This window comes from Globicephala melas, chromosome 4, assembly GCF_963455315.2.
Source record: "Globicephala melas chromosome 4, mGloMel1.2, whole genome shotgun sequence".
Classification (NCBI taxonomy): Eukaryota; Metazoa; Chordata; class Mammalia; order Artiodactyla; family Delphinidae; genus Globicephala; species Globicephala melas.
In genome coordinates this window covers 132,099,345-132,121,443 of record NC_083317.1, presented here as the reverse complement: position 1 = coordinate 132,121,443, position 22,099 = coordinate 132,099,345, and the positions used below count along the sequence as shown (strand labels likewise).

Here is a 22,099-nt window from a genome sequence, read left to right as displayed (position 1 = left end):
TACCAAAAGCAATCTACAGATTTAATGTGATCCTAATCAAATTACCCATGACATTTTTCAAAGAACTAGAACAAGTAATCCTAAAATGTATATGGAACCATAAAAGACCCAGAATTGCCAAAGCAATTCTTAGGAAAAAGAACAAACCCTCCCAGACATCAGACGATACTACAAAGCTATAGCAATCAAAAACATGGTATTGGCACAAAAACAGACATATGGATCATTGGAACAGAATAGAGAGCCCAGAAATAAACCCAGACACCCACTGTCAATTAATCTTCAACAAAGGAGGCAAGAACATACAATGGGGAAAAGACAGTCTCTTCAGCAAGTTGTGTTGTAAAAGTTGGACAGCCACATGTAAGTCAGTGAAGTTAGAACACACCCTCACACCATACACAAAAATAAACTCAAAATGGCTTAAAGATTTAAATATAAAAGACATGGTACCATAAAACTCCTGGAAGAGAACATAGGCAAGACATTCTCTGACATAAATCGTACCAATGTTTTCTTAAGTCAGTCTCCCAAGGCAATAGAAATAAAAGCAAAAATACACAAACAGGACCTAATCAAACTTACAAGCTTCTGTACAGCAAAGAAAACCATAAAAAAACCAAAAAGACAACCTATAGACTGGGAGAAAATATTTGCCAATGATGCGACCAACAAGGGCTTAATTTCCAAAATATACAAACAGCTCATACAACTCAATAACAAAAAAGCAACAGAATCAAAAAATGGGTGGAAGACCTAAATAGACATTTCTCCAAAGAAGACATACAGATAGCCAATAGGCACGTGAAATTATCTCATCATCGTTAATTATGAAAGAAATGCAAATCAAACTACAATGAGGTACCACCGCACACGAGTCAGATGGCCGTCATTAAAAAGTCTACAAATAACAAATGCTGGGGAGGGTGTGGAGAAAAGGGAACCCTCCTACACTGTTGGTGAGGATGTAAGTTGGTGCAGCTACTATAGAAAACAGTATGGAGGTTCCTTAAAAAACTGAAAATAGAATTATCATATGATCCAGCAATCTCACTCCTAGGCATATTTCTAGACAAAACTATAATTCAAAAAGATATATACACCCCTATGTTCACAATAGCACTATTTACAATAGCCAAGACATGGAAAAAATCTAAATGTCCATTGACAGATGGACATTCATGAAAAAGAATGAAATAATGCCATTTGCAGCATGGATGGACCTAGTGATTATCATACTAAGTGAAGTAAGTCAGAAAGAGAAAGACAAATACTGTATGTGGAATCTAAAATATGACAAAAATGAACATATCTGTGAAACAGAAACAGATTCACAGACACAGAAAACAGATTTGTGGTTTCCAAAGGGAAGGGTGTGGGGAGAGGGAAGGATCAGGAGTTTGGTATCAGCAGATGCAAACTAGAATATGGAAAAAAAAAAGTTATATTAGTCATTATTTACTATGTGCTAGACATCATGTCTAGGACCTTACCAGGATCAATTAATTATTTACCACCTCAATTAATTATCTTTACAACCCCTGAGGTAAGCTGCAAACATCTGCCCAAGGCTCAGAGAACTTGCCCAAGGTTACATTAAGCTGTGAAGAGCTGGGCTGTGTATTGAGGCAGAGTGACTTACAGAGCCCAAGTTCTTAAAACATATATAATATACCAGCAATTCAATGAAATATAAAATTGAAAAAACTACCTTTTAAAGTAATAGCCATTTCACAAAGGTACTTACTTCATAGGAATAATATTAGCCAAATTTGGTATCTAACCTAAAATCACTGGAAAAAATTTTTGTAATGCCAAATTTGAGATTTTAATTTTGTCTTGTAATTGAAATATTTGAAATGATGTGGTATTATATAGCATAATACATATGCGATGATATGTGGACATTTCAATAAGTGAAAAAACCTTATTAAGATAACATTTACCTGTAGATGTTGAAACTTGAGCAAACCACAACCATAAGTCAACAAACACATTTTGTGTAAACTGTGAATAAGGGAGGTCAAGACAGCCCAGGATAGCTCAGGATAGAATTCCATCAATTCTGATTCACTCACACCATTGTGACTAACATTTACAAGGCAGAGAATCTAGGGAGAAAAAAGAATTAACAATGATTATAAAGCACTTCTATTAGTAACTAACAGCCATTAAAATTTCCACAATTCTTTTAAACTTTTTAACTTATTTGAATTTATCATTCAAGTGATTTAATAAACTAAGAAACAGATTTCTTAAAATAAAACACACTTTCCAAAAGGCACTAATAAGATAGTGTACATATAAAGTCTAGCACACCAAAGATAACACACATATAGAAAAAGTTTAGTGAAAATTAAAACTGCAGGAAATGTATTATTAAAACTAATGACAGAGTTCTGATTCTGGGAAGATGGTGGAAGAAAACAGTCCTCCTACTACAAATGCCTGTTAATGTCAGATAACATGTAACAAAACATTTCCAAAAGCACAACTGAACCTGCAGAAAAGAAAGGGAAATCCCCCAAGTATCCCAAATAAATAGGAAACTGAAAATTAGAGGGCTAAGTGCTGGAGCTGCTGTCCCTGGGTGAAGTGAGGAGAGAGGATAAGCAACAGTCTCTTAACTTAGCTTGGGTTTTCACACCCACCGTCAGGATGGACGGGGAGCCTTTAAGCTCTGTGAAGCAAGGAGCTGGAACTATGATAGAATGCTTGCCAACACAGGGACCTTTCAAAGGCTGTCCCCTTAGTGATGGAGTGCCTGAGGGAAACAGCGAACAGACAGAAGACTGTGGGCTTAGAGGCAGAATGAAAAGTCAAACCCAGGGGAACCCCCAACCTGAGAAATAGACATAAAAATGGATCCAGGTTAAAACTATAAGAGTTCTGCAAGGTTGCTAGTAAATTTCCAAAAATTAAATTGAATAACCAGAAACAAACAATTTTAAAATGTTATTTTAACTATAAAGTCCTTAGAAACAAATTTTAACAGAAGATGTTTAAGACTTTTATGGGGAAGAAGATAAAATGTTATTGATAATCATCATTCAAGAAGATGACTAAATAAATGGAGAGCTATTTAGCTTTCCATGAAGGAGAAGACTTATATGATAATTTCCTCCAACTTAGCCTCTAAATCCAACCCAACTACAATTAAAATTGCATATTGACAGGAATAAAGACACAGACCTACTAGAGAATGGACTTGACGATATGGGGAGGGGGAAGGGTAAGCTGTGACAAAGCGAGAAAGTGGCCTGGACATATATACACTACCAAACGTAAAACAGATAGCTAGTGGGAAGCAGCTGTATAGCACAGGGAGATCAGCTTGGTGCTTTGTGACCACCTAGAGGGATGGGATAGGGAGGGTGGGAGGGAGGGAGACGTAAGAGGGAAGAGATATGGGAACATATGTATATGTATAACTGATTCACTTTGTTATAAAGCAGAAACTAGCACACCATTGTAAAGCAATTATACTCCAATAAAGATGTAAAAAAAAAAATTGCATATTGAGTTTCCATGGCACTTGCTGAGCCAATTCTAAAAATACATGTGGGAAATTAGCCAAGACAACTATGGAAAATATTAAGAGGGGGTTTGCCTAACCAAATATCAAAGCTTACTTTAAAGTTCTAATAGTTAAGACAGTGGTATTGACAAGGAATAGTAAATTGGAACAGAAGAGCCTAGAAACAGACTCTTGTTTATATGTGAGCTTGATATTTGACAGATGGCATTCCAAATCAGTAGAAAAGATGTATTAAGTACAATGAACAATTAACTAGCTGTATTTTAAAAGACTGAGAAGTAGCTTCCTGGGAATTCCCTGCCGTGGCCCAGGTTCAATCCCTGGTCAGGGAATTAAGATCCTGCAAGTCATGTAGCTAAAAAAAAAAAAAAAAAAAAGAAGTAGATTCCTTCCTCACACAATAAATAAAAATATATCATATGAGTTAAGGACTCACACATGAAGAACAAAATTATAAAATATTTTGAAGGGAAAAAAATATAAGAATACTTTTATGATAGCAAAGGATTAAAAAAAATAAGATACAACAGGCATAAGCCATGAAAGAAACTGTTGATAAATCTGACTTCATTAAAATAAAACTTTGTATAATGACGCCATAAAGTTAAAAGACAAGAACAGGAAAAAGACACTGAGTTGCAAACTCTATAACAAAGGATTTGTATTCAATATGTAGAACATTTAAAAACTCCTAACAGATCAACAAGAAAAAGTCAACTCCGTTAAAAAATGGGTAAAGGACTTGAACAAGCAATTCACCTAAGAGGAAACAAGAATAACCAAGAAGCATGAAAAGATGAAAACTCTCCATGATAATCAGGAAAATTCAAATTCCCCGAGATATCACTTCTGGCCACAGCACACTATGGTAGTGGGTATAGTATATGCTCGAAACATATTTAGCATTACACGGATTTACTGTTTACTTCAATTCACACACAAATACAAACAAGGCAAAATAATCTTCACTTTATAAGTTTATTACACTTTACCTGTTTCATTAGCTCTTTATCCGTATCATTTGTCATGGACTCCTGGATAGATCGAAGAACAAGTCTATATAATGAAACAGTATCTTGACACTGGAAACACTGAAGAAGGATTTTATCTAAATTGCCTGCTCTCCCAGCACTGTTGGAATTGAGAACAGATTTAATTTCTTACAGTCTGCCAACATCTGTGAAAAACTTGGGGTAAATAAAAACAGTGCTCTATTTTAACTCTATGTTTTGTACTGTTTAACTGATAACAGGAATTCAGTAAAACATGACACAGGAAAACATTAGTTTTATGGGGCTGCTAGAGTCATCACAGTTATTTTAGTGTATTACCATTTAATTCAATTCAATAAACATATGCTGGGACTTAACTATGTATCAAGTAATTACTATACATTATGGAACATAAAAATGAGTAAGACATGGTTCTTATCACCTAGAGGCATGCTGCCTACATACAGGAAGCAGGAAAATAATTATAAATAAGTATTATTAGTTAGCCATGCAAATTAAATTAAAAAAAATAGAACCAGAATTTGGAAAACATCAGGCTAAAGAAAATCAGTAAATGGGGTTTGTTTTAAAATATTACACAATATTTACCAGTAGTTTCCTTTTTAAATACAAAGATATGCAAAGAAGAGGGAAAAAACAAAAAAATGGTTCCATAGTCCCTCTTAAAAGAGATAATTTCAATAACTATTAGGAAATGCATGACTCTTGAACTGTACTTATGCAAGCCACTGATGTTCACAGATGTACCGCCACAACTCTGGGGACAGCGAAAATATCAAATATCATGGACAATTCAAAGTTTCAGAAGATTTTTTTCGTTTCAAATTTGGTGCTTCAGGTGAGAATGTGGAATTAAGAGACAAGAGTACTAGATTTAGTGTCTAGAATATGAGTTGTGCTAGGATTACAACCTACTGTGATGAACACCAAAACAAGTGTTGATCTTTTTACCTCTGGTTGCGAACAGACAGAGTAGGTGAGGCTGTACTGAAGAAGAAGTAAAAGTAGTAAAACTCTCTACTGCTTATCTAAAGGCAAATTATGAATGGATTTCTAAAATAGAAGACCAATTGTAAGGACGTGGGAACAGAGACAATTAAAAATTCCTACCTACATACCTACCTACTGATAGTGAAAGACACCTGAAATAACATTTTTATGCCTTAGTTGTCTCCTCACTTTCTCAAAGCTACGGGCCTCAAGGAGGCGACAATGAGCACTCCTGGGTAGGCCCCAAATTGAGGCCAAAGATGGCCTTCTTTTGCAACCTCCAGTCAGGAGAAGGTTATTGTGATGAAAACCAGACAGATATATCCAACAAGGTCTGATATTCAAGGACTAGCAGCAATCTTCAGTCATAAGTCACATTCTCATGGTTGTTAGTATCACTGTTAGAATACACAGAATCTTAGTGGCCCAAGAGATTGTCATAATGATCAGTTTTCAGTTTCACACGGTGAAGAAGCGTTCTGCAGCAAACACAAACATGCTGAAGATGACATAAAATAACCACCACTTACCACGCAATCATTTTGCCGAAAAGAGTGACATAAAGGGCATTGCAGGTTGTAGCAGAACGACAGTGTCGTTCTAGCTTCTTCTCCTGCACCAGTTTACCAAAAAACAAAACAGAAATACAAAACCACCCTGGAATTAAGCGGTCTTTACAACCAAGCCATCAACAAATATCCCTGCAGAAATAACACGGTTCCTGCCACCTTATCAGCGGCATCACTGCCGTGTGGTACTGGACCACAGATGCCATCAACATGCAAATGCTTTTTTGCTTTTAAAATACTGCTTAATATAATATAGTAAACTTTAAGACCAAAGTTTTTTTTATTGCTTCTTCTATATCTGTTATTAGTTTAAGAGTAAATGCATTTAAGAAAGTAATTATTACTAAGTTCCAATTTTCCTTAGAACCATATAGAGTACTAAATTGAATTTTAAGTCTCATATAAGGTGTTTTTATAAGGAAAGCTATAGAGAGTAAAAGAAAGCAGCAAAATTAAAAATACTTACCTGCTCTTTACTCAGTTTAATGTCTACAGAGTGGCATTCTGCGATTATAATAGATTTTGCATCTTTAGGATTTAAAGGGTCAAGATGAAGTGTAGGCCACAACCTTTTATTTAAAGAAAAGAAAAATGAAATTCTCTTTTAATATACAACAAAGCTGTAATCTACCCACAAGACTAATCAAAGTCCATTACAAGAATTAAATTTTTATACTGCCTTCATAAAATAAACAAAATTAATCTCTGTTAATCATATTAATAGTATTTCATTTTTTAGCAATTAATCACAACAAACACTGTTATAAATAGCTTATACACGAAGTGTATAACATTTCCAGTTCTATACCATCAGTAAAACAACACAGGTATTAGTGTCTGTGAGGAATAGTGTCAGACAGTCTTCGTCCACAGATTACTTGTAATCCAATTAGAATTTACACCCTACAACATCCATTCTCAATGGCGTGGTGAAAATTGTTTGTTGGGGAGGGGAAATCTTACTCTCTTTATGCATAAAGCAGAAATATACACACATATTTATTTATATTCATGAATTGATATATGATATATGTATGGTATTAACACTTCTTGGTAGGTGATTAGGAAGAAAATCACTAACGGGCTCCTAGGGTGGAGAGGCAAAAATAGGTCAAGAAACACTGCCTTACAGAACTCAACCACTGCATCCCTTTTTGAGGACTGTTAAGGTGAGCTTACATTTCAGGACCACAGGTCTCTGGTCTATTTTTCCTAGCCCGGCCTTCCCCGTTTTCCTCACCCATAAATTTAACTGCCTACTATACATCACCAATTGGAGCTACAATCGGCAACTCAAACAAACCATGTCCAAAGACAAAAGTCATGACCTTTGCTCCACAAACCTGCCCATCCTTTGTGTTTCCCATCTCAGTTCATGGAACCATAGTTTACTTAATTTCTCAAGCCAGAAACCTGGGAGCTATCCTAGCTTTCTTTCTCACATCTCTGATTTAACCTCCCACCAAATCCTATAGATTGCATCCTTTTCTTGAATTTGTCCACTTCTCCCCATCCTCACTGACATCACATGAAAAATATGAGAAATACACATATCAAAAACCTTTCTTTGTTTATACTTTAAAAAGTTCATGTAATCTGAAAGAATTAAATTTAGCACTTACCTCCATGCTGGAGGGCATGTTTCCACATTCACAGAAACAATTACTCTTACATTCACTGGCAGTGGATCTATCAGCCATTTCATGTGTTTTTCAACTTGCTTAAAAATATAAAAACAAAATTCCATCTATTAATTCAAAATATTTCAAAAGCAACCCAATAACAGATCCCCAAGTAAACTGAAATTCTCATTAAATTTCTCATTATTATTAAGGATAAAATCTTATTTTTTGGATGATTTATCTCAGAATATTAGAAGAACAAGTGGCAAAACACTACTATCACTGATCTGAATTCTGGGCATGTAAGGAAATGTCAAGGCCCTAAAACCATGTCAAAATGAACAATATTTGCTAATTGTGAAAATACAGTTTGTCCTTCCCAATAAGATACTAGCAACTACTGGCATGTATATATATATATATATATATATATATATATATATATATATTTTATCTACATGCTTCCTCTCTAGAAATTAAGCAGAAATAAAAGAAACAACATCAACATTTTCTTCTCACAAATATATGATTTAAATGTTTGCTATAGTCACTACAAATATTTTTGTCTCTTTCTGAGTGTATCAATAGGTTAAAAAGTGAAAACATACCTGAATTTGATCTATAGAATCAATAATGATGATGATGCTGCCTTGATGACGGGCAGAGAGTTTTTCCAGCCAATGTGGAAATTCTTCCAGAAGCTTAGCAGGATCCAATGTCAGAGCAGATACTGACCAAGAATGCTGCATCAACTACAAGGTGAGAACACATGCAAATTAAAGTAGCTACACTGTATCACAACTGGTGAGAAGTATTTCTGTCTCTGCATTTTAAACCAAAATTGTCACCAAAAGGACCCAGCTGCATTGAGTATAATTTTTAACCTTATGCAAAACCAAAACAAATGTGTAATACTGAAAATTGGTTTATCATCAGGTACTCAGGCCTGACAACTTCTGAATCTAAATAAAATTTCTGATAACTCCAAAAGATGGTGTATTTTTCTACCTTTAGAGTCAGTCGTTTAATAATCAAGGAAGACTCTGAGCTGGTTGACATGGGCCTCCCCACAAAATGAGAAAGAATTAGTGTGTTAGGGGAATTCTTCTGTTGTAACTGAATCCTGAAAGAAAAAGACCTTTTATAAGACTGATGAAGCTCCTTTACGGTCAACAAAAAAAGAATTCACAATACATTAAGCATCAAATGCTACCTGTTAGTAATTACATGGTCAGTCAATTTTGAATTAATACGGGAAATTTCCATTTTTACACCACTTTTAGATTCTTTTAAATAAACCATTAAAAATTATAGCTTCATTTTAATTACAAATTGGTGTTACTAACGTAAACCAAAACACTATACATTTGAGGTTAAAGTATTAGTAAAATGAGCATTAACCTTTAATTACAAGTATGTTATTAAAGGAAAAAGGAAGTTTCTTTGTTAAGTACAAAAATAGTATTTCCAAACATAACTCTGAATAACAGGGCAATAAAAAGGAAACAACATACACCAACTCCTCAATGTAAATAATAACTATAAGTGAAAGGAAATGGTCTTACCACTTGTTTTTCAATAATATGATGAACTAAAATAAAACTAAGAGTTTATTAGCTTATATGAACCTTAGTCCATAATTTGAAGAACTAGTTTGCATTCATAGTAAAGATTATCCTTTATTTTGATATTCTTTATGATTTATTCCACTCTAAATAGTCAGTCTTTGTCTTGTTTCAAATATTTAAAATCCCAATGAAACTTTTACGATGAAGCCAGTAATTGAAAATAAAGGCACATGCCCTCTATAATTCACCTAACTCCATGCCACAGTGACCACTCCCTTAGCTCTGACCTACATAATTTATGTACACAATCACAAATGCTCACATTTCCTATTCCTTTCTCATTCTGTATCTTCTCTCTAACTTTCAAATTGTATATATCTCAGGGCATGAGTCTGTTATATTACTCTTTTTGCTTTTTTAATGTTCAGTACAGGCCCTGTAGCAAGGTAGACATCCAATAATTCATTTTGTTGAACGAGCTCAGTAATTCAAATGATGACAACGATAACAATTTAATTGCACTGAATCATACCACTTTGATAAAAGAAGGGACTTTCCAGAGCCTGGTCCTCCAGATACAAGAAGGGGTGGAATTGGTGCTGGTGCTGCCACTAGATCATTAAGGCGCTCGTAATACTAGAAATAAAAATGAATTTAAATTGTGAAAAAGAACATGCCTCTTAGAACACTAAATAGAGTCAATTTCTGATTATCCTCTGAAATCAGTGGAGAAAAGCTGCATGAAAAAATGAAATCTACTTTTAATCAATAGCACCCTCATAACTGCTTATTTTTATGGCTGGTTAAATATGTCCAAAGTAGTAAAACTAAGAATGGGCCCCAATTTCTCCTACCATAGTATTAATGGATGAGGGGCAACCTTTCAGATCCCCATGGGGCTTTGCACCATTCAGATGTCCTGCAGAATGCTGCAGAGAGACTACTGCATTACCCCAAGTTCCTGAACCATGGAAAGTACCACAGGTGGCCTTGAGGGCACCAGCAGGCATCCTACATCTCCTGGTCAGAAGAACACCTGTCCAGAAGAACACCTGTCCTGTCTCAGTTTCCAGAGAAACAAGAGAGGGTCTTGTCTGGGGCCTTGGAGTCTCCCAACATGCTACTGAGAACCAAGCTAGGACACCTGAGATCTTTCTGAAACTGCATGTGTTCCATGCAAAGTCTGAGAACTCCTATTTCCTAGGCTTTCCCCAGATAGGAAAACCTCGTTCAGAGCTGAAAAGGACATGCTCAGAAAACTGAAATATCTCAGTCGTTATAAAGGAGTTTCCAAAGTCATCTTGGGGGTTAGGATGTTTATTAAGTGTACCAGTGGTCTAAATGATAGCTGATGAGGAATCAAAAGAATGTGTAATAAGTAGTTTATGCGAGCTTTAGGGTAGCAGAAATTTCCAGCAACTACAACAAATAATTACTTGGTATAGTTTTTCTATCAATTTTTCTGTTTGTCATATCATATTCCCCAGGAATTCAAATATTTCTCATAGAAATGATACTTCTCAAGAAGAAAAGGGCTTAATTGATTTATGACCTTGTAAATCCTAACAATTTAGTTCGTGGTCCCAACTAAAGCCCATTTATAGACCCATGTTTCCCACATTAAGACCCCTTGCCATAGAAGAAAGCATAGGATTTGGAGCCAGAAGACCTAGGTTAAAATCTCACATCTGCAATCTACACCCTGTATGCTCTTAGGCAAACTATAATCTGGACCTTAGGTCCTTCATTTATATAATAAAATAGTGATAGCAATTCCTCTCTTATAAAATGACAACAATTTAACATTTACCATATGCCAGGTACCGTGCCAAGTGCTTTATGTGCATGACCTGATTTAGAACCCCAAACAACCATGTGAGATAGGTGTTATTAATTATCCTCATTTTACAGACAAGAAAGTCAAAGTTTAGAGCTAAGTAACTTGATCAAAATCCATAGTGAGGAAATGGTGGAACCAGGACATAAACACTGACAGTCTAAATTATGAAAGTCATTAAAAATCCTATAAAAATACAGCTGTGACAGCTACTGTAATATTCTTCAAGATATTAGTTCTTATATTAATTTTAAAATATTATTAAGTATTTTTGAACTTGAACACAGATTCTTTGTGCACTTCTAGTTTTGTTTATTTGCTTAGATGTTTAAGGATGCTGAAGGACTGACCTGCCTACTGCATTAACTACTCTGCTTTGTTTTCTGAATGTTTGATATTTTGATTCCTCCAAGAATTGGAACAATAGAGAGCCTTCCTATTTTTATCAAGTTTCCTAGGTATCCTAAACTTGGTCTGGTGAATTGCAAATGGTAGCATAATAAACATGTAGTTGATAAATCCTAATCTGTAACTAAACATGTTTGATATTCGTAAGTATATTTGAATCTCACACATCTTTCATATGATACAAACCTAAGCACATGTCTCAACATGGATAATTAAGCCATGAGGGCAGATACTAACACAATCCTCAACCTTGACTATAATTAGGTGAAACCACAATTATGATACAGCCTTTAAGCAGTAACTGATCTTTGTTGGAACAATACTCCAAATGCTTACTTTCTCAAATCCCAACTCATGGGCTGAATTTGAAGCCTGCTGAAAAGCTTCCATTTGCTCTTGTTCATCATGTATGTCCCACAGAACATCACCAAAATCATCTTCTTCTGGAATAGAATCTTCACTGCCCAAATCCTTAGTTTCCAGGTCTGTAGTTTCAAAGCCCAGGATGTCCTGAACACCAAGAGCAAGCACACAAAAAAAAACAAAGGAAGTGAAGACCTTGTACAGTATTGTCAGCACACAGGCCTAACGTGGCCCTCACCTACCTCGGAGGGCAAGCCCAAACCTATGGCCTTTGTATGGTACCTCCAGGGATCAATTTATAACTATAAAAATAAGCAATAGTTTAGAAATAAAGAAAAGAAGTAAAGAAATATTAAAATAATAAAAACAAACACCACTCTCATTCATTAAAAATAAAGTTAGAGGCAATCTGGTTTCTGAAAAATGTTACACAGTATCTTTGGTTATATCTGGCTGGTGAACAATTTTAAAGACCGTGCTAATGTCTAAGAAATATGCTGCTTTACATTTTTACAAGCATTTAATTACTAAGATGGGGTTTCTTGATATCAAATATCTCTGCTATGATGTCTAGTCTTTATATTAATCACTGAAAATATGTTGTCCTACAAATGGTAAAGTTGGTCAATATGTCCATTTTCACTTACTGCCATTTACTCTGTTCAATTCATCTTATTTTGGGGCTCACTCTTTTTCTCTGATAACAAATCTGCATACTTGTAACACAAGTTAATTTAAAAAAGCAATTTAATCCCTTACTTCTCAAATAGGGTCCCTGGTACCCTGAGGGAGGGGCCAGCAGGTAAGGATAAACACAAGCTAAACATCTGGTGCCCATTTTACTTGAAGATAGGGAATTATTTTTCTTTTTCTTATCATTATTAGAATTTTTGCTGATACATAATTTTAAATGATTTTTAATAGTAAAAAAGGACAGGTAAACATCAAGCAGAATATATAATTCACATAAAGTTTCAAGATAATACTGAGACATCATAGAAACTTTCAGTTTGAGACACCTCTGTGATCCATGATCTCAGACACCTAGAGGTGTGTTTTCACCCCTCTCTATTGCTAGGGGGATAATGTGGTAGAAAAATTCAAGACAGATTTTTCTAATATACAAAAACTCAAGGTGCACACAGAATCTAAGGAGACTCTCTGTTGAATAGGGTGAACATTATCCCTCATATACTTCCTTTTTACCTACCACTTTTGTAATCCATTTTATACTTAACGGATATTAAAACATCAAATCGTTTGTGAGACAACTGAGAGATACAGATACATGGTACTGGGAATAACACAATACCACCACCAGATGGACTCTTGCCAGAAAAGAGGGCACTTTACCCCGGTATTGTTTTCAAAAAAAACCAAATACGGGATTTTCTCTGGAAAACCCAATTTTATTGAAATCACTCTTAAGATATTTGAGCAGAAATCTTACAGGGAATGCACATTTACCTGTTTAATAATCTTTTCCATGTAAATATAGGTTTTATAGACTCCTTCTGCAGGATCTCCTGAGTGATCAATGATCTGGGGGGAAAAAAAGAAGTTTAACAACAAGAAAAAAACAAGACTAACAGGAGGAGGAGGGGGCGGTAAACACTTTTAGAGTGCTTATATGTTAGGAACTGTTCTAAGTACTTTGCATATATTAGCTCATTTACCCTCACAACCCTACGAGGGAGGCACTGTTATTCTCTCCATTTCATAGAAGAGGAAACTGAGGCAAGTTAAAAAACTCGTCTAAGGTCACACAACGGATTTAGTGTGAACAATGTTGCAAATAAAACAAAAAGTATGCTTTCTGTTTTGCTTATGTGTCCATCTGAGAAAGTGACTGGAGTTGGTGATACCAAAACTCTGTCCAGAACCTGGTGTCACCACTGAAAGTCCACTTTGGTCTGGATGATGCACACACCTGCCCATTTTGACATGTGACAGCAGGAACCTGTTAAGGAACCAGATAGGTGGGATGGTGTGTGCTGGGGCCCTGGTAGCAGCGTCTGTGACCCCACGGTGCATAGTGAGGCCATGGAGCCTCTGTCCCTGCCAGCACTTGGACGCAAACAGAAATAAACTTTATCATGTGGAGCAGAGAGTGTGGAAAATGTTCCTAAGTTTGGCTTGATTCTTTTCAGCTCACAGCCTTGGGGGAAATAGTTTTTATTTTTTTCTTCTTGTCCTATAACCTGAACACATAGGTTCATATAAAAGCCCTCCCTGAATAGTGCTTGCTTTCTGCCTGTTTGTTTCGGAAGGGTAACCAGGGTAACCTGAGGAAATATGGAAGGGTTGGGGTCCCAGGTTGTAGTGGTCAGAGGGAACCAACCTTTCATTTGTGGGAGACAATGGGACCCCCTCTGCTTTCCCCTGTGGGCTGGGGCCTGGCACACAGTAGGTGCTCAACAAATCTGTGGGTTACTTATGGAATGATCCAGAGGAGTGGTGGGGGGAGGAGCCACGTGCCAAGGCGGAGGGAAGCTCCACGACCTTCACTTGGGGGACAGGTCGGGGAGCTGGTACAGAGGACAAGGCAATCCCCCCACCGCCGCCCCAACTGTCACTCTCAGTTCCTCCCCTGCTTGGCTGGGGGGCTTGGCCCAGGGTGAAAGGAATGGTCTTTTTTCAGGAAAATTCCAATGGCTGAATTCTCACACTTCTGCTTCAGGTAAGAACTTGTGGATACCTTGCTAATCAATTCACCTTTGTGGGTATGAACATTCCAAAGCTGGGAAAAGCCCAACACCAGCCTTTATTGTTTTAATCACTCTGCTGAGTGTCCCTTCTCTTGATGTCCTGAATAAAGGTCATGTTTTTTTTTGTAAACACACACACATATACACATATACACACGTACACATGTGTATACACACGTATGCATGCCAACACATTGACACACACACGTGAGTTAAACAGCTACTTTAATTTCATCTTATGTATTCTGTACCATTCAATACACATAACCTTCAAAATCCATCTTTATGCCAATAAAGCAAAGAAGTTTGCTACATTTAAATTTATAATCATAGTAGCGGGATCTTATTTGACTCCTATATAAAAAAATTCATCCTCTAGTATACTAATTTTTAAAAGCAATATTTATAGAATAAATAGAAAAAAGATAAAGATTAATATCTTTCGTCGTGGCACCTAGTGAACTAGGCTGGTACTAAAATAATTCAAACAAAGAATGAAATGGCTCTGGAGATTAACTGTAATAAAAATGTACTCTTGTCTTAGACTCTTCACTATGTTATGCTGGCCTCAAGAAAAATGCCTGTATTCATATTTGATCTTATTTTCTGGCTAGGCATAGAGAAACAGAAACTTCGTCAAAATCCTAGGGTTGTTTTTGATTGTATTCTTAACACTAACTATAAACATTTACTATAAACATTTACATTAAACATTTACCAAGTTAGTAATGCAAAGCCTGTAATCTCTATTCTAAAATATATCCTACCACGCATCTAGGGATGATCAAATCCTTCTACTCATCATCAGTTTTTGGCTTTTCCCAATGCTTTCAGGAAAGGTTACCATGAAAAGGCTCCTCCTTACACTAATCCTTGGTCAATAATAGATAGAAGGACTCTGTGCTTGGGAAAAAAGCACAGTAGAGATTCTGATTTATCCACTACAGATCATACACTTTTGAGGCACATATTGCTGTTGATGCCTCTCTTTCTCTCATAGTCCACAACTAATCTGTTAGGAAATCTATTGGCTCTGTCAAAATTTATCCAGAATCCTACTGCTTTATTTTTTATTTTTTTCGCGGTACGCGGGCCTCTCACTGTTGTGGCCTCTCCCGTTGCGGAGCACAGGTTCCGGACGCGCAGGCTCAGCGGCCATGGCTCACGGGCCCAGCCGCTCCGTGGCATGTGGGATCTTCCCGGACTGGGGCACGAACCCGTGTCCCCTGCATCAGCAGGCGGACTCTCAACCAGTGTGCCACCCGGGAAGCCCCCTACTGCTTTTTATCACATCCTCTACCACCACCCTGGTCTAAGCCACCAGCATCTCTCATTTGGATGACGGCAACAGCTCTCCACCTCTGCCCTATCCCACTACCTTCCCTCCAAACCACAGTCGATTCTCAACACAGTCAATTCTTCCTCTTTGGTTAAATCCTTCAATGGCTCCCCACCTCACTCTAAGTAAAAAAAACAAGGTTCTTCAGCATCGGCCCCGATGACCGCTCCTACTTATGTCCCCTCACTCGTTCTGCTCCAGCCCCGCTGGCTTCCTTCCTCTCCCCAAACACGCCAGCGCCTCTCTCTGCCAAGCATAGGTTCTTAAAAAAACCTATGAATTTTACCTTGGCTTTGTTGGTCTTGTTCAGGTTAGAAACTTGATCAATCAGGTGCTGGACAGAGTCAGAACTGACTTTCCCATCTTCCAAACGATGATAAATTAATCGTGGTTTGCCTTCAGGGTTTTTCAGAAAAGCTTCTTCACAGTCTTCCAATAACAGGCTAGATTGGAAATCAGTATTTCTTGTGCTATGCTGCACTGTAGCAGCACACAGTTAGTCAATTAACCTAAGTGCCAAGAAGGGGGATTTACTACAATGACAAGTGGCCAGAAAAGGCCCCGCTGCAGAATAAGCGAAACTTTCCAAAAATGGTTGTTTTTATAGCTCTGTTCTAGCTTAGTGTCAATATTAAAGTATAATATATTCACTAGCAGACAATGAGAGTAGGTACAATAAATTAAATTTTAAAGCATACATAATTTTAATATTTTAAAATCTAATTAAAAAAAAACTTCTCAAAAATACTGTTAAACATTGCTCAAAATAATGGTCCATGCTCATGAGACTTTGCAAATAAATGGAAAACCTAATTCTATTCACAATTATATAATTTCAAGTTAAAACACAAAAATCATCAGCCTCAAGGTTTCAAGATTTTTCTCTTCTCTAATCCTTTAGCCTCTACTCATTCAATAAATGATCTGAATCCTTATACCCCAGATACACTGTAAGAAAGATCCAGAGGCAGATGGGGAAGGTTAGATAGCTATTAAAATCTTGACTGTGGTAAAGGTTAAAAAAAAATTCTAACTATGCTCAATGTACTGTAACTACAGTTTGTACCATTCCTATTTAAATTCCAGAAAAATCTTCAAATAACCTACTAGTGTTTTCTACACCACAAGGAAAACTAAACAATTCCCCTTTCTAAAAAGCATTAAATGAAAGTTTGTCTAGAAAGGCAAATTACTGTGTGTATACAGGGGAAAGCCATTATATGATTCAGAATTTGCGTAAAAAACTAAAATACCAGCCCCAATACGAAACAGAGAAAAAAAGCAAAAAGAAGAAAACAGAAAGAAAAAACAACATGGTTTTAAGGATTAAAGCATTAACAAGAGAAAAACAACAAGTGAGATATACTATCACCTAAGATAAAATACTACCTAGATATTAAAGAATAAAACAGGATATATTCTTTTTTTTTTTTTTTTTTTTGCAGTACACGGGCCTCTCACTGTTGTGGCCTCTCCCGTTGCAGAGCACAGGCTCCGGACACGCAGGCTCAGCGGCCATGGCTCACGGGCCTAGCCGCTCCGCAGCACGTGGGATCTTCCCGGACCGGGGCACGAACCTGTGTCCCCTGCATCAACCACTGCACCACCAGGGAAGCCCCAGATATATTCTTAATATAAAAACAAAACAGGAAAATAAAAGAGGGAAGGGGAGGTAAAGGACTCCAACTAAAGGAAATCAAGTTGAAGGAATCCTTAAACTTATTTTGGGAAAAGGTTCCTTGACCACGTAGCTCCTTGGCCACCTGGTCTCCGGGTAGAGTCTTAAGGATCAATGATAGGTTATATTGCAGGAACTCTCATAAAGCTTAGGGCTCCAAACACTTCCAAACACAGTTAAAGTCAGAGTTGGTCCTCAATAAAAAGAGAAAAATGCTTTGGAAGGATTAAATCCAATCAGATAGAAAATATAGAAAGAAAAATTAACTTCTTATTTAACCTCCTATCTATCTTACTTTGTCTTCTATCTATATATCTAACTGGTAACAAAAAAAAAAAGCTTCATTTGCAGACTAGATTCATTGATGTGATTATATTTCACATTATAAGAAAACTGCTCACTTTACTGGATTTAAGTAGTTAGCTCCTCAGAGAATTAAAAATATGATTTAACACCTATGCAAGTGTTCAAGTGCCTCTCAATCTGTATCTGAAGAAAGAAAATAATGAAGGTTAATGCTGATTATTGAAATCAGGGGTCACCACCTTCTTCTGTAAAGGGTCAGCTAGTAAACATTTCAGGCTTTGTGGGCCATACAGTCTCTGCTGAAATACTCAACTCTGCTGTTGTAGTGTGAAAGCAGCTGTAGACAATACATAAATGAATGACCATACCTGGGCTCCAATAAAACTTTATTTATAAAAACAGGTGGCTGACTGGATTTGACCTGAGGGCCATAGGTTGCTGACGTCTGATTAAAATGATCTTTACATTAATGATGTTAATCTTATAACCTATTAACAAGCCTAACAGCGTGAAACTTTTAATTTTTTATTTTATTCACATATTAAAAGTCATAGAATTTACTGAATTTCATGGATTGTTTTTGATTGTAAGAATGCAATTAGAACTTATCTTTCAAGTTCATCTGGTAATCTCAATTTCTATTTATGAGTTTAACTTCTATAATAAATTATAGAATTTTCAGCTTACCTTGGTAAGGTTAAATGAATGAATAAGATAACTAATGAACTCTTCTCAATTTCCCACTTTCTTACAGTGAGGTACTGATTTTCAATATCAATTGGAAAATACACAGCATGGAAAAAATATCCCATTGTCTCACACATTCTTTTAAGTTTAGGTGAATAGTCCTAAAAACAAATTAAAACATAAGAAAGCACAGCTTATTTAACTAAAGATCTAGTCAGCTTCATACTACTTAAAATCAAAAAGGTTATGTTGTATATTCTCTGATTTAAAACTTTAAAAATTATATGATCACATCGTAAAGAAAATCTTTAAGAGAAAAGGCAAGTTTCTCTATAAAATAAAAATAGTAATAGCTTAGCAACTTTCCTGTTTCCTAGCTCAGAAAATGATTTATCTCATAATAAACCTAAAACAACAGGAGTAAAGTATTAGACTATTTTGCTTTGGTAGTTATTTATTATTATTATTACAAATGACTTTTGTTTATTGTTATAGGGTGAAAAATGTAAATCCATAGATTTATATAGTAAAAAGGGTCTGCCGTGATATATTAGAACACTAAAGCAAACAGATATAAAAATATGTTGGTCTATAACAAATTAAGGCACTTAGTATGATGATTATTATTATGCAATAAGTTAGTAATTCCCTCAACATGTGTTTGGGAACAGCCTATACTCAATGAGCAGAAGCTTTGGTTTTCAAAATACTTTGTCTTTTTACCAAAACTGAGTATTATCAAAAAGGAAAGCTAAATGAACTTATTAATCAACAATCTGGATGATGTTAATATAGGAGGTATAGCATGTGACATGCATATTTATTTAAAATTCAGTTAGAACAGTAGTTGGTAAACTTTTCTGTAAAGGGCCAGATGGCAAATTAATAACAGCTTAAGAACTTGGCTGTTCTGGCAGAGGTTTTTGTGGTCCATTTAGTCTCCATCATAATTTATTCTGCCATTAGTGAGAAGCAACCTGAGACAATACATTGCACGTGGCTGTGTTCCAATATAACTTTATTTATAGACACCAAAATTTGAATTTCATATAATTTTCATGTCAAAATATTCTTCTTCTTTTGATTTTTTTCAACCGTTTAAAACTGTAAAAACCAATCTTAGCTCTAGGTCATACACAGACAGACTGCAGGCCAGATTTGGCCCACAGGCTGTAGTTTGCTGACCCCTGCCTTAGATTAACCCCAATGGCTGCCTTGAAAAATTTAAAACCATGACAAGGATTAAATTTTGACATAATCTGAAACAGATTCAAGAATAGAGCTGGCAGGTATTAACTATAGCAGGCACCATCAGTAAGGGCCGTAAACACTGTGGAGAACGTGTAATGAAGTTTTCAAAAGCATAAAGTTCTAAGGCCTTAATTTGAATATACTGATAATACTGAGTAAGACGTTTTCTTAAGAAAAGCTCAAGATGCTTCCTACTCTTTAAGACATAATCTAGTGGGTAGTAAACTACTTGGTTCAGGCAATCAGTAGTATCATAACCAGGACACAATATTAACTTTATTTTAAATCAGTGAATACAGAATTTATAAATGCCCTCACCTTAAGGAAAAGATCCATTTCGGGCTGGGTTTCATCTGTATAAATGAGGTAACATCTGACAGTGTTACTCCACAGAGAATGTGAAAACAAGGGGGTAACTTGTAATAAACTAGCTACAGCAATATCCCAGTCATCTGAAAATAAAATTTCTCATAAGTTCCCGAAAAATAATTACTAGAAAACATTTGACAAGATGATTCCCCAAAAGTCTGAAAGAAAACAACAGGCATCATCTGATCTCACTTGTAATACCGACAAAGTTTCTAGAATAAGGTATCAGAAGGCAATCAGTTCTCTAACCTCAAATTCTATCCTGGGGCATAAAGCAACCAATGTCACCAGTGGTCTTTGCCGGGGTACCCGTGGCTCCAGTCAAATGTCAGGGAACTAGGCAACATGGGCTGTTCAATTAGTTTGCTACTTGAGGAGAGCCTACATTCCCAGGCTGGCCTATAGCTTTATCTACTTATTATTTTTGAAATACATTGAGTCAAAAAGAAAGTTCAAGAACGGTACAAAAAATAACCAAAAGATAGTTAGTGAGAATGAATATTTTAAGACATATTTGACTAATTCAAAATGCATAATTAAAAAAATAATTTTCATTTTGCTAATAGATAAATAATTTCAGGTTTTTAAAAAATTTTATTTATTCATTTATTTATCTTTGGCTGCATTGGGTCTTGGCCACTACGCAAGGCTCTCTCTAGTCGCGGTGAGCAGGGGCCACTCCTTGTTGTGGTGCATGGGCTTCTCACTGCAGTGGCCTGTCTCTGTCATGGAGCACGGGCTCCAGGCGCGTGGGCCTCAGTAGTTGTAGCACGTGGGCTCAGTAGTTGTGGCTCACGGGCTCTAGAGCACAGGCTCAGCAGCCCTGGCTTTAGTTGCTCCACAGCAGGTGGGATCCTCCTGGACCAGGGCTTAAACCTGTGTCCCCTGCATTGGCAGGTGGACTCCCAACCACTGTGCCACCAGGGAAGTCCCTATATTTCAAAGTTTTAAGAAAAGAGTGGAGCTACTTATAACATTTCAGATCTGAAGTGGTATTGAAATTCTGAACAGATCTTAAGAGCTGTTTTCGATACCAAATTATATAAAAGATAATGAATAAGAATACTATATTATATAACTGAAGTTTTGTACTCTACTCCACAACTTCTCTAACCTTCAACACCATCAAAGATGCAGAGGGAAGACTAAACACTACTGTTTTTCCGTTAATCTACATTAGGCTCTCACCGCTCAACTAAAATATCCGAGAACTCAGACCAGAAATTCAGTTATTAGAACCTATTGGCCAGTCTGGCCGGGAGGCACCAACTGATCCTGATGTGAATTATGTAACTTCATCATTCCTGGTCAGTGACAAGCACGAGTACATGATGGTTTGACAGTGGAAGACACCCAGAACACAAGTCTCATGCTCTGCTGATGGCAGTTTTCCCAGCATAAGATTATAGTACACAAACAGTCACTACCATTAACCAAGGTAATTGGCAAATGGCGTGTGTTACCTCTGTTGACGTTAGCAAAGGGTCCTTCTATATCTATAGAACTAAGGGCAAACTCAGGGCCCCGGAAAGACTGCTGAAGCTGAATCATACTCCCTATGGAGGGCTCACTTCCCAAGGCTCCACCAGTCCAATACTCGCACTGGGGTCCAGCAGCTGTAAAAGCAAGAGATTTCATCTGATGAAAACCAAACTATATTGGAATTTCAAAAACTTATCATATATATTCAATGGATTTCTAATGCAAAAAATACAACAATATTATAAATACAACAGATATTCAAAGTTTGATTTTGAAATCAAAACAATGATTTTGAAAGTACTTTGCCACCAACTTCTGGCAAGTTCTAAGGTGGTGGTTAACATAATTCTGGTTATCACCTCAAACTTAAA

At 36.4% G+C, this 22,099-nt stretch overlaps 1 protein-coding gene across 4 annotated transcripts in view; it reads right to left on the bottom strand.

The window, feature by feature from the left end:
* The window catches only part of NPHP3 (nephrocystin 3), a 50,436-nt gene that overhangs the window by 23,507 nt on the left and 4,830 nt on the right, over positions 1 to 22,099 (bottom strand). For all 4 annotated transcript variants that reach the window (XM_030873472.2, XM_030873468.2, XM_030873469.2 and 1 more), the window contains exons 4-17: positions 21,710 to 21,862; positions 20,196 to 20,329; positions 18,627 to 18,787; positions 16,242 to 16,398; positions 13,376 to 13,450; positions 11,882 to 12,055; positions 9,833 to 9,936; positions 8,741 to 8,855; positions 8,341 to 8,484; positions 7,733 to 7,830; positions 6,577 to 6,679; positions 6,072 to 6,154; positions 4,531 to 4,669; positions 1,947 to 2,111 (exon numbers count right to left, since the gene is read on the bottom strand). In XM_030873472.2, the coding sequence (XP_030729332.1) occupies positions 1,947 to 2,111; positions 4,531 to 4,669; positions 6,072 to 6,154; positions 6,577 to 6,679; positions 7,733 to 7,830; positions 8,341 to 8,484; positions 8,741 to 8,855; positions 9,833 to 9,936; positions 11,882 to 12,055; positions 13,376 to 13,450; positions 16,242 to 16,398; positions 18,627 to 18,787; positions 20,196 to 20,329; positions 21,710 to 21,862 (1,805 nt within the window). The remainder of the gene's footprint in view (positions 1 to 1,946; positions 2,112 to 4,530; positions 4,670 to 6,071; positions 6,155 to 6,576; positions 6,680 to 7,732; positions 7,831 to 8,340; positions 8,485 to 8,740; positions 8,856 to 9,832; positions 9,937 to 11,881; positions 12,056 to 13,375; positions 13,451 to 16,241; positions 16,399 to 18,626; positions 18,788 to 20,195; positions 20,330 to 21,709; positions 21,863 to 22,099) is intronic.